A 13,994-nucleotide genomic window follows, 5' to 3' on the forward strand; every position below is an offset into this window, starting at 1 on the left:
AAACAGACTGGATAATCTATCTGATAGTGCAATCAATAACTCCATCAAATGCAACTTAGGTTGGGAATGCAGTTAGTTACCTTGCATCCTGGAAATGGCAAAGATAATTCTTACACCTTGTTAATCCTAAAACTTTTATATTTTATACAGCGGTGTAGAGCCACATGAAGTTGAAGTCTGAGCTTTTTTTCTTTAAGTGACTTGCATTGTCAAGTTAATACAATATCTAAATTCTCCATGGAGTCATAAAGGATTCTTCCAATGTAAGCTAGTGTATGTACTATGGTTTTTCTATTTTAGTATCTGTGAATTAGTCATTGTATTTAGAAACTTTCTAGTTGACAAAAGAAACATCAAATGTTTCAACTCAGCCTGTCTCATTTCTTAAATCAAATAAGTGTAAAGAGAATATTGGTATGATGTTTTTTTTTATTTTAGCCTATGTTCGTTATTTTTAAAGACATCTCTGTACATGTCAATGTCATCACTTTTTATCTAGTTAATCATCACAATGTTAACAAAGAGCACATCATCTCAATGAATTGCTTTGATTGATTTTGTTTGCCGCTGGTTCCAGTGGATTTACATGTTGATTGACTACTTGAATTCTGTTTAAAAAGTAATGTTTAAACTTTGTATTTTCAAAATGTGAAGCTCTTCAGTTGTTTTATTACTATCAGTGCTACTTATATGTATAAATAGTCATTTTGTTTTCTTTTAACATTCAAACTGTTAACCAACTTTAATGATTATACTATATATCGATCTATAAAATAAATATCACTCATCAAAACGTGATCCTGTATATGGTGATAAGATTTAAAAAAAATCTTTAAACAAAATATTTTCTAACTTATGATGCTTCTGTTTTGCTCATTAGAACTACTATGAATGGTGATGTGCATTGAAGTTTCAAATATAGACAAAAGTGAAAGAATTGTATTTTTAGTATGAAAATGTGACAAAAAGGAGAAAAGACCTTTATCTATGCATTTAACCAAAATGATGCTGAAGTACAGCAAAAAACAAACACATTTGACGTGAACATTATGTGTTAAAAAAAAAAATATATATATATATATATATATATAAACATATTATTTTTTTAAATCAATGTCTTTTTGTGGCTGAGAATGTGTGTCAATGTGGATGTTAGTAAATTTCATCATGTTCTTGTTTTAACATGTAGTCTCTACATTCACTCTCTCTCCCTACATTACAAATATGTTGAACTACTGTTTCTAAAAGAATACCTTTAATGTTTGTAGTTTGTCAGAATGAAGGACCTTTTATTGATTAACTGTTATACATACTTACTACAAGTGCCCTAGTTTTACACAAATAAGTTATGATGTTTTGTCATAATTATTTTATTGTTTTGGTAACCTAGAACCCAGTGTTTTTTTATTATTGTGCTACTTTGCTGTTAAGATTCTTCCTTGAGAATCTCTAAAATAAAGTGATTTAACTATTCTTTTCTATTTATGTCTAGATATGTTTTGTTTGTTAAATGTTTTACATGTTTCAGATGTTCCTTCAGAGTTAAGATAGTTAATTTCCTATTCCAAACTTCCCGCATGACGACGGGGAATGGGAGCAGGCAGGGTTTGAACCAGGGACTATTGATAAATCCATGCGACCATGCAGCCATTTTTTATTTGAGAATACCGTTTGTAATCCAAAAGATCATGATTAGTATTTTAAAAGTGAATTTCTAATTACATACAAAGACAAAATTCTATTACTAAAGGAGTGTTATTTGTTTACATGACCTTGCAGAGCCAGATGTGATTGGTCCATTCTCATGCTAGCTAAGCTGTTGACTGTGATTGGTCCATTCTCATGCTAAGCTGTTGACTTCTTTTCTTTCTTTGGTCCTCATTATATATTTACTATATCTTCGATAATGAGTTATCATAAACTATTTACTGCCTGGTTTTATCCTTTAGCATGATGGTCTTTAAAGCCCACCTCATTTAAGCTGATACCCTCACCTAGTGTATTGATCAAACATTTAATGACATTTAATATAACATTAATTGTAGTGATTTCTAAGCTTTTTTATATGCATCTTCCTGTATAGCACTCAGGTCTTTGTCATACAGAAATAATTCACATTTGGTGGTGGCCACAAGTGCAGCTAGCTTCAGCAAGGCAAGGTTATTTTGTCTTTGCTATTCAGATATGTCAAGAGATACATTTTTTAGTTGAATTCTAAACCTTATAAGCAGAGCTAATAGATTTACTAAGTCGCCTGGTCAGTGCAGTTAAGTAGAGCTGGTGTCCATCATATTCTTTGTTTTATGGAGGCATAGGTTGAAGATATTGCCATAGAGTGAAAAGTGATGTACAGGGTAGATGCTTTCACACTAGAACAATTTCATTTGATGAAACATTTAGCTAATTCATTTTGATGAATTGTTTTGGTTCTAAGTTTTAAATGGTAAAATGTAATTGTTTGGCACTTATCTGGTTGGGATTGTAGCACATTCATTTTCTTCTAGCCCGTGGTAAATTTCGAGTTTTTATTAACCAATATCATGTTCAGTTATTTAATCATTTTACTTTTACTGTCAGTGAAGGCACAATAAGTTGCTTTAGTTAAAAAAGATATTGTAAGCATAAAACCTCCCTAAATACCAGTACCCCTCTTTGTACGTTCGCTGTATTGTTTTTTATACGAATTCCAGATCATCTATCAACCATTGTCATTTCAACCACTGGTAAAAACTGATACATTCAAATGCTGTTTCTATTATTAAACTTGTCACTAATCAAATTAGCAATCTAAAAGAGGCATATCCTAGAACTATGATAATTTAACCTAGTATACCTAGTATAAGTGGAGAGAGAGCATAAAGGAAGGGTCACAGATTGCAGATGTCATACACAACAGAAGCAGAAAGAAGGGTGAAAATGCAATGGCGCCTGGTGATTTTATATGCCCAACCTGTGATCGCAGCTGTGTATCAAGGATTGGCCTCTTTAGTCACACAAGAAGTTGCAAAGGGAAAAGATCGTCTCGCGAGACGTAAAATGCCACAGAGACCTAGTATAAGTATAAATAATGTGTTTTATGTTCAGATAAGCTCACATTTTCTACAATAATCACATAAAAAAAGCTTGGCATTATTTTTTAAAAAGGGAAAGATTTAATGTGTCAGTTTCACTTCATGAATCTATTATTATACAGAATTTGTCATGGATTACCATTAACAGAAATTATTTTTATAACTATTATGCTTCTGTGCTTACTCATACTGCAGTTATAATGTAAGATTTAACACAATTCAGCTTCACATCACAGTACTCAATTACCAAAATACCACATGTTGAACAAAACATAAAGGTTTTTATTTTTTTAATAGATTTTTTCAAATTCAATTATTTAAAATGTATTTACAAAACCAAGGGAAAAAAATACAATTGCATACAATTATGCATGTTTAGTTTTTCAGGGAGTAGTCAAAAGCAGGCAGAAAAAAAGTTGTTTCTGGGGAGAGAAAATTTTAAATGACACTCCCTCACCAAATTGTTCAATTTTTTTTTTTTTTCAAATGCTTTTCCTGAAATTGTTATAAACCAAGTTCATGGTGCAGATTTGAACTTCAAAACTATTTGTTAAAGTTGATTTCCCCATTCAAGGAAAATGTTCCCAAGAGCCAGACAAAAAGAAAATCATGAACATTACAAAAACAGCTGTTTTATGGGAGTCACATTCATCAAGATGATGTCAATAATGTCTAACAACCCATCACCAACTGAGTTCACATTTTAACCATGACCTTCAACCTCTCATACAAATCATGATGATAAAATATGTAGTAACACATACTTTGGGAAAGGTTTGGAACATGAGTTTTTTGTACAGGTTTTACTATAAATTATTATTTACACTCACAATAATACATTGGATAAAGTTATAGTCCTGATAACACAAAAAAAAAATGAAAATCTTAAGTCAGTACATATTTTGAAATTGTCTGTCAAGGCTAAAAGTTAGTGTCTAAATCAAATGAAAGTAACTTTGGTGTCTAATACAGAAACAAGAAATTTTTTGTTATAGGTTTCTTTTCCAAAATGGGAAATAAATCTATCAAGAGATCCTCTAAAGTACAAAAAGATAAGGCAAGCAAACATTGCTTTAAAAAAAAAATGGCATGAATTTTAAGTAATTGATTGCACTCAATCTCACAGAGATGCAGGCAAGCAATATATATATATATATTTTAATATATAAATTCAATCACCCAAATCACTGAGCCAAATATACTCAAATTGATGACAGATTTATAAGCATGATTAGCAATAGTAACTGGCTTTTGAATGTGTGTAAACCAACACCAATGAAAAAGCTATATCTAAAAAAAAAAATATGTTTTTATAGCAAAACAAATGCCAAGTACTGCAAGAAATTGAATTAATCTTCCTAACTGAACTAATTATTACTAGAGGTTTTGTACTACGATTGAATTAAAATTAGAAATAAAATAAAAAGATGCAAGATTTTGTCTTAACAACTGTAGAAACATTTTGCATACATGTACTGACTTGGCAATTATCAATGCTTGGACACTGAGAAGAAAAATGTATTATTTTTACCATCACTTGAAAAATAGTGTTGAAATTCTAAGTCAACATATTGAAAACATTTTATTTTGTTTTACACAGTACACATCTATGTACATCACGAGAAAAAAAAAATCCTACCCAAGCTAAATCAATATTAACATTTTTAATCATGCAGTCAGTAACTATGGCCAGCATACTGACTAGCACACTTGTTTCCAATGCGTCAATTTACAATTGCAGAATACAAGACTCTGGAATGGGAGGTCATATAAATAGCATTGTAAACAATTGATTTATATATTATTAGCAATTTAGCCTATCATACAAACACTTATAACATTTTCACTATGTACATCATTTTGAAAGAGCAGATTACAGAACTAAAGTGGACTATGATTAGAACTATTTTCAAGAGGTTTCTGGATCCTCATTTTCTTTCAACCAAGCAAAAAACTGTGTCAATTGCATTAGGCATGCACCTTTTCCTTCTGCCTCAAGGGGATCAGTACTCTGTTCCCATTTTTTACATGCTTCATCACTGATAATATCTTCATCATTTAAAACATCAAAGAGGGTAGCTATAACATCTGAAATACAAGATATTAATGATGGAGATTTGTATTTATGATAATTACATTTATTTTTAGTATTAATGGCATTAGGGTTTCAGTGCAGCCTGAGTCTTCTGAGTCTAAAAAATGTCCTCATTACAATTAATAAAATCCTACTTATACGTTCTTACTTCTTATGCAACTTCTATTTTATTTGTGTCATTCTTTTCAACAAAAAATTTAAAAAATAAAAACATAACAGAGAGCATTAAATAAAATACAAAAAAAAAATGTATCCTTTTAATAACTTCACAGTACAAAGCCTCAGCTTTTATAGCTAACCTTGCACACAAGGCTTTTTTTAGTTTATAACTTTTAGAAGCAAATTGAAAATAACTTTAAAGATTGCAATCTTGCTTTATATTTTTGTCTATATATTTTTATTATTTTAAATTTAACAAGGATAAAGTATACATATAATGCTATTAGAAAGCCATAACAACAAGCTAATCATTTTAGTTCATGTTCGATGATCTAAGATAAAATTTAGTTTTAATAATAGATAATTGAAGCTTAAGTATAAAACAATAATAAAAAGGCTTTATAATTTTTTTAATAGAATGGATTACAATGCATTAATAAAACAGTTAAATATTTACATTACATTTAAATTTAGGCTTAGGTGGACTAGTCAGATTGATGAGTAAAGAGCACTAAATTAATAGTCCTAAAATACTGCTTAAGTCGTTGGGTAATCTGGTGCTTAAATTCTAAAAATCCAATTTGATTTTAACAGCCACTTATAATTGTAATACAAAGAACTACTTACTTGAAGGATGTTCCAATTTATGCATCAATGCCTGAATAGCATAAAGTGCTTGCAGTTCTAAATCAACATTGCTCTTAATGAACAATTGTAAAACATCCTTGCGACTTTTGATACAATTTTTTATAGCATCACTTGGTTTTTTGGTGGCTGGAAAAAATGAATACAGAAATAAATGTATCTTATAATTTATAATATAAAGCAAAAAGTAAGGCATATGTATGTATGTCCCGATTATAAATCAAAACTATTTGACCATTTTTGACAGAACTTGGCATAAATGTTCCTTAGATCAAAACAGAGACCATAGTGTATGTTTAATGTGCCTTCCACAACCTTAGGGCCCTAAAAATAGATAAAAAGTACCTAATTGTATCTCTATTAAGAACAAAACTTTTTAACAAATCGGGTAAACCCGTTTTTCACAGTATTTTATATTTGATTATGAATATTTCGTCCAAGAGCGGATAAACCCCTTTTCCTTTTATTTTCGTGGTAAAATTTTCTTAAAATGTGAAGGGACCATTCTCCATGTTTGACATAGATCTAAATTCAATCCAGTAGATCAGTAAAACCAAAACTAAGGCCTGTATGCTGCAGGTCAATCCGGCTAGTATGAAAATAAAGTCAAACAAAAAAAGACAACAAAAAAACTATTTTTGTTGGAGTTAAAAAAAATAATTGTACAAGAGATCAAGTACTTTATATATATATATATTTTTTACAAATATACTTTTTAAGCCATCAGTAATGAATTCCAAGTGCATTCCTCATTTGCATGACCCATGAATCCAGTTTTAAATCTACATCTTTAAAGAGCCTGAATGAAGCTATTCCACTGTTACAATTAGAGACTCAAAGCATAGATAAAAGCACTGGAGCCCCTATTTCATTACTTAGAACAAATGGATAGAAAAGCAGAAATATGAATAATTTATTATTAGTTTAAAGAGGATTTTAATTTAGCAAAGAGAAAAACAAAAACTACTCACAAGTTATACAAGAACTGGCTATTGCTGTTACTAATGCTCGAATAAACTCATTCTGCTGTTGCATTTCTTGAGGAACATTTTTCTGATAAAAATAATCAAAGGCTAACATAAATAAATTTGTAAACATTAAAAATGCATAAACAAGTATTATTATTGTTAAATTTAAGGCATTTAAATATTGTATTAATTATCTCTTTTTAAGTGAATATTAGGTGACAAATTAAGAAAATTTCAAAAAAATAAATAAGACATGGTGCGGTGGCTGAGCGGTAAAGCGCTTGGCTTCCGAACCGGGGTTCGAATCCTGGTGAAGACTGGGATTTTTAATTTCGAGATCTTCGGGTGCCTCTGAGTCCGCCCAGCTCTAATGGGTACCTGACATTAGTTAGGGAAAAGTAAAGGCGGTTGGTGGTTGTGATGGCCACATGACACCCTTGTTAACTGTAGGTCACAGAAACAGATGACCTTTACATCATCTGCCCTATAGACCACAAGGTCTGAAAAGGGGAACTTAATAAAGACAATGTTCATCCCTAATGTAAATCACTAATAAAAGTACCTCAATATAGTTTAAAATTTCTTTATTATTTCCATTCTCCTTCGCTATTTTCTCAATCTCCTGTGTTATTCTGTCAAAGAAAACTTGTGATGTTTTAGACTGTGAGCCTGCTTTCACTGGAGCCAAGGTGAACTCCAGTTTCTTGTCTTGCAAAAATTTGTCAATTTCAGATTCTTCTAAAAACATTGACCAGTTTAGACCACTGTTGTGCCATAACTGAGCTGCTTCAGTTTCATCCTGAAATTAAATTAGTAACAATAATGTTTTTATTCTAAACAAAATGTATTTAAAATATAAAGCCACTTTTTTTTTTAAACCTTTAAAGAGTTTCATTTACTATTACATCTAAAAATTTCTAAATGCTCAAATTTAATAAACACTAGTGTTACTTAAAACAGTTCACATACATACATCAGGATTCAAATTACTACTATACAAAATTAGTTCAATTCACAGTAGGACTAACTGGTAAGAGCTTAAAGGTTTTTGAAGAGACTCATTGTCTATTATAGTCTATTATAGTGCTATATGCTATATGTAATTTGACAAGCTGATTTTAAGTCTAATCGCCTGATTTAATTTTTTTTTATATTCTATTAAGCCTGTTAATTTAAATAAATCAGTACTTCTAGTATTTCATTTATAATATAATCTAGTTCTGGAATCCAAATCTTTGCACTTGATTTAGTTAAGCACCTTAGTTATTAAGGCTCAAGTCATAAATTTGAAAGAGATACTGAATTGTATTGACATTGTTGAATGAATAATCCAATTACTTTACTCAAAATAAGTTTACTAGGTAAAAAGTTAAGTAATGGTTGCTAGTGACTATAACAGTAGCTTTCGATCTTCCACAGAAAATATGTTCTGCAAGTCAGGGAACATTAGTTTAACCTATAATTCTTCTATTTAAACCTCTCCCCTTCTCACTTTCATCACAAAAGAACTCTCTCCTGATTTTGGTGGTTTACAAAAAAAATCAAATTTACGTCTAGAATAGATCTAGATCTGTAGACAGCATCATTAACAGTTGAATGGTTTTTAATGTGCATAGGGCTATTTAATCCCACAGAATTGTATGCTCTATCATGAATGTGAAATACTAGATCTAGACCAATACAAAGAATAGCCTATTTCACCCCTTTTTTTTATTTTAGATTTCTTAAAGGAAGAGAAAGGTGATCAAAAAATCTCTTGATAAGATGACAGAAATTGCTGCTTTTTTAGATCTAGATCAGATCTATATTACAGATATGTAGAGCCTTGAGCTACTAGACCTAGCCAATTGTCTAAATCTATAGTTAGTAGTACTTTGATCTGGTCACATCTAAATCTAGAATCCTCATTTCACACACAATTTACTTTTATGAGAACAGACTAAAGGTTAGTGCTTGTCACAGTCTCAGTTGACATAGCCTGATTTAATGTTCATGTCATGTTAAGAGGTTAAAAGACCTGCAATTCCTGATGTAGAAAACAGGAAGTAGAATGAATAAAGTTGACTTTTAGTTCAGTCAAGTGGTATCCTTTAGATAGCCTGATTTAATGTTCATGTCATGTTAAGAGGTTAAAAGATATGTGCAATTCCTGATGTAGAAAACAGGAAGTAGAATGAATAAAGTTGACTTTTAGTTCAGTCATGTGGTATCCTTTAGACTGGGCGGTTAAGTGGTATATTGTTGGTCTGGGACGGACAGTAGCGACTTAGAAAAGTCGAGTAGTGATGGCAGTTAGGTAGTAACCTTTGGGTTGCCAGTGGTCTTTTTGAGACATGTATTTCTAGTAGTTAATCAGTATTATTCTGTACAGTGTTACCCGCTGAGATGCAGATGTGATTTGTAATATACTCTGGAGAGTTTAACGTATTGGATATTTTTGATAACGCTATTATGCGGACAGGATTTTCTTGACTTGTAGCACTAACAAGAAGTGCAGTATTATTATTATTGTTGTTTATATGTCTGCTGAAACGGACTTAAGTCAATTTTGGTATATATGTTTGTCACGTGTCAAGAGTGCTCCAGGAAGCATGAACCCAGCATTCCACGACATCTTCAACATTACACCATTCAACCTTTTACAGTGCTATAGGATTCAAATTCATTCATAGGACCTAACATTTAGAAATTTCAAGCATAGATAATGTCAGAATGTCTATAATAGAAGAAAAATTGTTTCAACTCATTTGTTAACATTGATATGATTTCAGCAGGCAAATAAGGTTCTCAGGTTTCTTGTTTGAAGAGCTAACTTCAGATTATCTATTAACAACTTTCTCTGAATGATCAAGATATTTTTGTTTCAAAATAGAAATAATAGCCTTTATCTAGACCAAAACAATTAAATATTTTTTCAATCCTGTTAGTATCAAACAAGTTAATATAAGCTCGGCTCATTATAGGAGAAAAAAATATTTAAAAAAAAAAATGACTCAATCTTAAGGGACACAGTTATGCCAAAATAAAAATTATAGCATGAATGAAAGTGTAAAAACAACAACAAAAGAACAGATCTATTTGTAAACAGAAAAATTGAAGCCATTTTATATCAAATATCTAGATAGTTCAAGAATATTGAAGTCTTTATCTTAATTATGTCTTATAGATGTTACTTGTGCTCACCTTAGTTTCTTTGGCTATTAACAAAATCTCTGATATCAATTTTCCAGCACATTTTTTCTCAATGTTTGTTTTCAATGCTGGAGAAAGATCTGACCAAGGCACTGAACCACCAATTAGCAAAGGAGAAATTATTTGGGCAAGATAAGACCAGATCATAGGTATGTCAATAACCATATCCTCAGCAATCTGTAAGACTTCAGATAGGCTGAAAATTTATGAATTAAATTAAAACTTGTATTAACTAAAGCTTTAAGTACAATCTAAAATTCATAATCTTTTGGCCAGATTTACGAGTGATAGGAATTTTATCTCTCTGATGAAATATTCAAATTTCTCTTATTTTAAAATAAAACCAGATATAAAGTTTAATGTCGATCTTTCCCATTGTACTTAAATATACTCAATTTAGCCAAATTGAACTACACATGTAAATAGCATTCAGCTAGTCATTTGAGTCACTGTGACACTGGTTCAGAAACACAGGTTATCGAATTCCCAAATATTCTGTCTTGAGTCTGTCCCCATTATATATATATATTGAATGAAATAGGAAATAATGAAAGCTCTATTTAACAAAGGGATAATAAATTAAGTCTTTTTCCAATTTTCTAAGTTAATATCTATATTTTTTTTAATAAAAATCAAAATAGTGCAAAACTTTCAGCATATATACTAATAAATGATTTTTTACAAAGCTTATTTCAACTCACTCAGATAACAATATTTCTTCCATATGTCTAATTCTTAAATCAAGATGAAACTTTGCACAATTATTCATTGTCAAGTACAACAAATGAATCAAGTAAAAAAAAAACATTTAGTTAATGTTTATATTATATATATATACACATATATATATATATATATATATGGAGATAAATGTTGCAGTATTGATAGATATGGCAGTAATTGTGCAGTTCTTTCCATTATATTGAGTATTTTTATTATTTTTTTTTTTTACAGTTTGCTTCTTTATATATATTGTATTGACAGAACACAATTTTAATCTTACCCTTTTAAATAGATGTCTAGGGGAATGAGTTTGTTTCTAACCATTTCATGGAAAAATTGACCTGTCAACTCCCTCTTTTGTTTTGTTTTCTCAAGAACATCATTAATACAGGCACTGACTAAAATATCTAGATAAGCTTGTCCCTTTAATTCCTTCAAACAAAGCTTCGCTTCCTACAACAACAAAAAAAAAGAATCATTGAATAACATTGAACACAGAAAACATGTATTGGGGTGAAGGGGAATGTGATGACTGGAAACAGATTGATAAGTACAAAATGATTAGAATAGAAATATTGTAAAATGGAATTCTGGAAGTAAAGATGAAGTTTGTAATTGCTCCCTAGTTTAAAATTTCAATTTCCAAAAATTTTAGCTTTTTAACAGCTTAAAAAACAGATTTAAGATTAAAATTATACAAATAAAATGCAAAATTACAATAATTTCTAGTCAAATTTCTCCCAATGTCAGATTGATTTCTAAACAACAGATGTCACCAAAAAAATCTTAGAACTTACCTCAAGATCCATAACACTAAGGTATTCTTCCAAAATGGTTTTTGCTTTATGTTCCATTTCTTTTTCAGAAAGGGGGTGTATTTTCTTTATACCTGGCTCATCAACATCACCACCTGCAGCTGGCCCAGAGTTTTCTGAAGATGGTCGAGGTGTTATATCACTAGAAGTCATTATATTATCTCTTTCTCGAGAACCTCTAGGTCCTAATGTCCTGTGGTCTTCACGATTCCAGCTATTATCCCTGCTTGAGTTCTGAGACCTACCACCAGATGCAGGCCTAGAGATTTAAAATAAAATTCATTTCATATAATCCTTAAAAAGGAATATGCTTAAAATTTCTAACTACAAGTGTTTATCAGTAATTATTGTAAACTATTTAAATAGAAAGGACTGGTAATAATATTTTTTAAAGATACTTTTGATTTTCTGTTTTGAATAGTAAGATGACGTACATGTAAATATTTTTTTTTTAAATGGTTCATTTTACAGCTAAATTTACGATCATTTACATACCATGTATTGCCAAGAGCATCCCTTCGTTCCCCTTCTGTAATGGATCTTGAAAGAATTTTACCTCGGCCATGACCTACTGTAGGTCCTTGTCTGATACCTCTGTTTGCAACATTATCACCACGGCTTGGGGATTTCTGATAGTTTCTGCGATCTTCTTCCCCAGCTCCTCCGCCACCTCCAGCACGTAGTAAAGAGAATCTATAAAAATAAATATGACTAAATGTAGGTATAATTTTTTTTTTTTTTAATTTAATAGAAAAATGATTTTCAGCTTTATTTGATAATTTTTTGTTTAGCTTTACTGCAGTCTGTCTTAAAGCAAGCTAGAGGTTCCAGAAATATTTTTTTTACACATTTCCATAGAGCTCTTAAAAATGTAAGTGTGCCCTGGTGTTCAGTGAAAACAACACATGCTTGACTGGCCTATACATTCCTTAACATCAATAGTGCTTCAACAGACATCTACCACAAGATAGAAGCACAAACCATATGCAATGAAATGCATAGTGGCTAGACTTAATTACCTCTCATAATGTTCATTATTAAAACATGTTATGCATGTAAAGCATAGTGGCTTGACTTAATTACTAATCATAATAAACGATATTTAAATATGTATGTATGCAATCAAAAGCATTAAGGCTTGACATAATTACCAATCATAATGTTGAATATTATTAAAATAAGTCTAGATTTTAAAAATGGTGACGATACTGCCAATTGAAAAATTGTATAGTATATAAAAATGTGCACCTGTTAGATGGAGCTGGAGCAGGTCTATCATCTTGAGATGGTTGTGAACCACCGAAACTACCCCTGCCCCACATGGCAAACTTGCTGGTTCCACCACCAGGACCAAGTTGAATACTATTTTCATCTACTATATTCTATAAAAGATATGAAAATTAATTCTATTTTACATGAAAATTGACTTTCAGAAAAAAAGACTTACATTAAGTGTCAAAACATTCCAAACACATGAACTTTTTCAAAAATATTTTCTCTTAAATCTTTACTTATTCTTAGACTTTCCTAAAGGCCATCAGAAACGAGGAATTCCAGAAAGGTTTATCTGCACAATTTATATAAGACCTAATTTGCATCATATGGCCTAAGCAAAGCTTATATCTTTTTTTGTTTTGTTTTTGTATTTCATTTAATTAATTGTAAAAATGATTTCCAATCCTAGAAAAAGAAAATCCTTTTAAATTCTTAAACAATTCAGGATTTCACCTTAGATAGTTTCATTTTGCTTGCATCTATTCTAAGGGACTTTGAACCCACTGTATTCCATCCATCATCTTGAACAGCCTTTAAATCATCTTGACGCTCTAAGAACAAATATGTCAATGTTTAACAAATACCATATTAAAATAAATTTCTATAATCTGTCAAAAACATGTTTACCATTAAGAGATCAATACCAAACACAAGGTTAAAGCTATGATTAATCAAAACACAATTTACATACAGAAAAGAGGTGGTTTTAAAAAATGACTTACGTCTACTTCCACGACGACTATTAGGTTGCACAATATCAGTTCTAGGTGGGGGTGGTTGAGATTGCATTAACTGCTTTGTAAATTGCTCTTGCTGGAAATCTTTGTGAACTTCATCTATTTTCTTAGGACCTGTTTGTTCTTTACGAGGTACCCAATTATTCTGACAAGGTGGAAGAAAGAAAAGTACTAAATGTATAGAGAATTAAAACATGAGTAATAGTGCTGACTAAAATTCTTAAAAGTTATGTTTGTTCACTTTGTAGTAGTAAACATTTTGTTTACTATATAAAGCAGTTAAAAAGCTGAAAACATGGATGCACACAAGTTTT

General features: G+C 30.6%; 1 protein-coding gene across 6 annotated transcripts in view; it reads right to left on the bottom strand.

The window, feature by feature from the left end:
- Positions 1-3,346: 3,346 nt before the first annotated feature.
- Positions 3,347-13,994, bottom strand: part of LOC106078265 (eukaryotic translation initiation factor 4 gamma 3-like) — a 57,455-nt gene continuing 46,807 nt past the window's right edge. For all 6 annotated transcript variants that reach the window (XM_056008656.1, XM_056008660.1, XM_056008659.1 and 3 more), the window contains 11 exons: positions 13,666-13,825; positions 13,397-13,494; positions 12,917-13,050; positions 12,164-12,361; positions 11,651-11,927; positions 11,134-11,306; positions 10,122-10,326; positions 7,501-7,737; positions 6,942-7,023; positions 5,953-6,099; positions 3,347-5,159 (listed from right to left, as the gene is read on the bottom strand). In XM_056008656.1, coding sequence (XP_055864631.1) covers positions 4,981-5,159; positions 5,953-6,099; positions 6,942-7,023; positions 7,501-7,737; positions 10,122-10,326; positions 11,134-11,306; positions 11,651-11,927; positions 12,164-12,361; positions 12,917-13,050; positions 13,397-13,494; positions 13,666-13,825 — 1,890 coding nt within the window. In that variant the 3' untranslated portion in view covers positions 3,347-4,980. The remainder of the gene's footprint in view (positions 5,160-5,952; positions 6,100-6,941; positions 7,024-7,500; positions 7,738-10,121; positions 10,327-11,133; positions 11,307-11,650; positions 11,928-12,163; positions 12,362-12,916; positions 13,051-13,396; positions 13,495-13,665; positions 13,826-13,994) is intronic.

This window comes from Biomphalaria glabrata, chromosome 13, assembly GCF_947242115.1.
Source record: "Biomphalaria glabrata chromosome 13, xgBioGlab47.1, whole genome shotgun sequence".
Classification (NCBI taxonomy): Eukaryota; Metazoa; Mollusca; class Gastropoda; family Planorbidae; genus Biomphalaria; species Biomphalaria glabrata.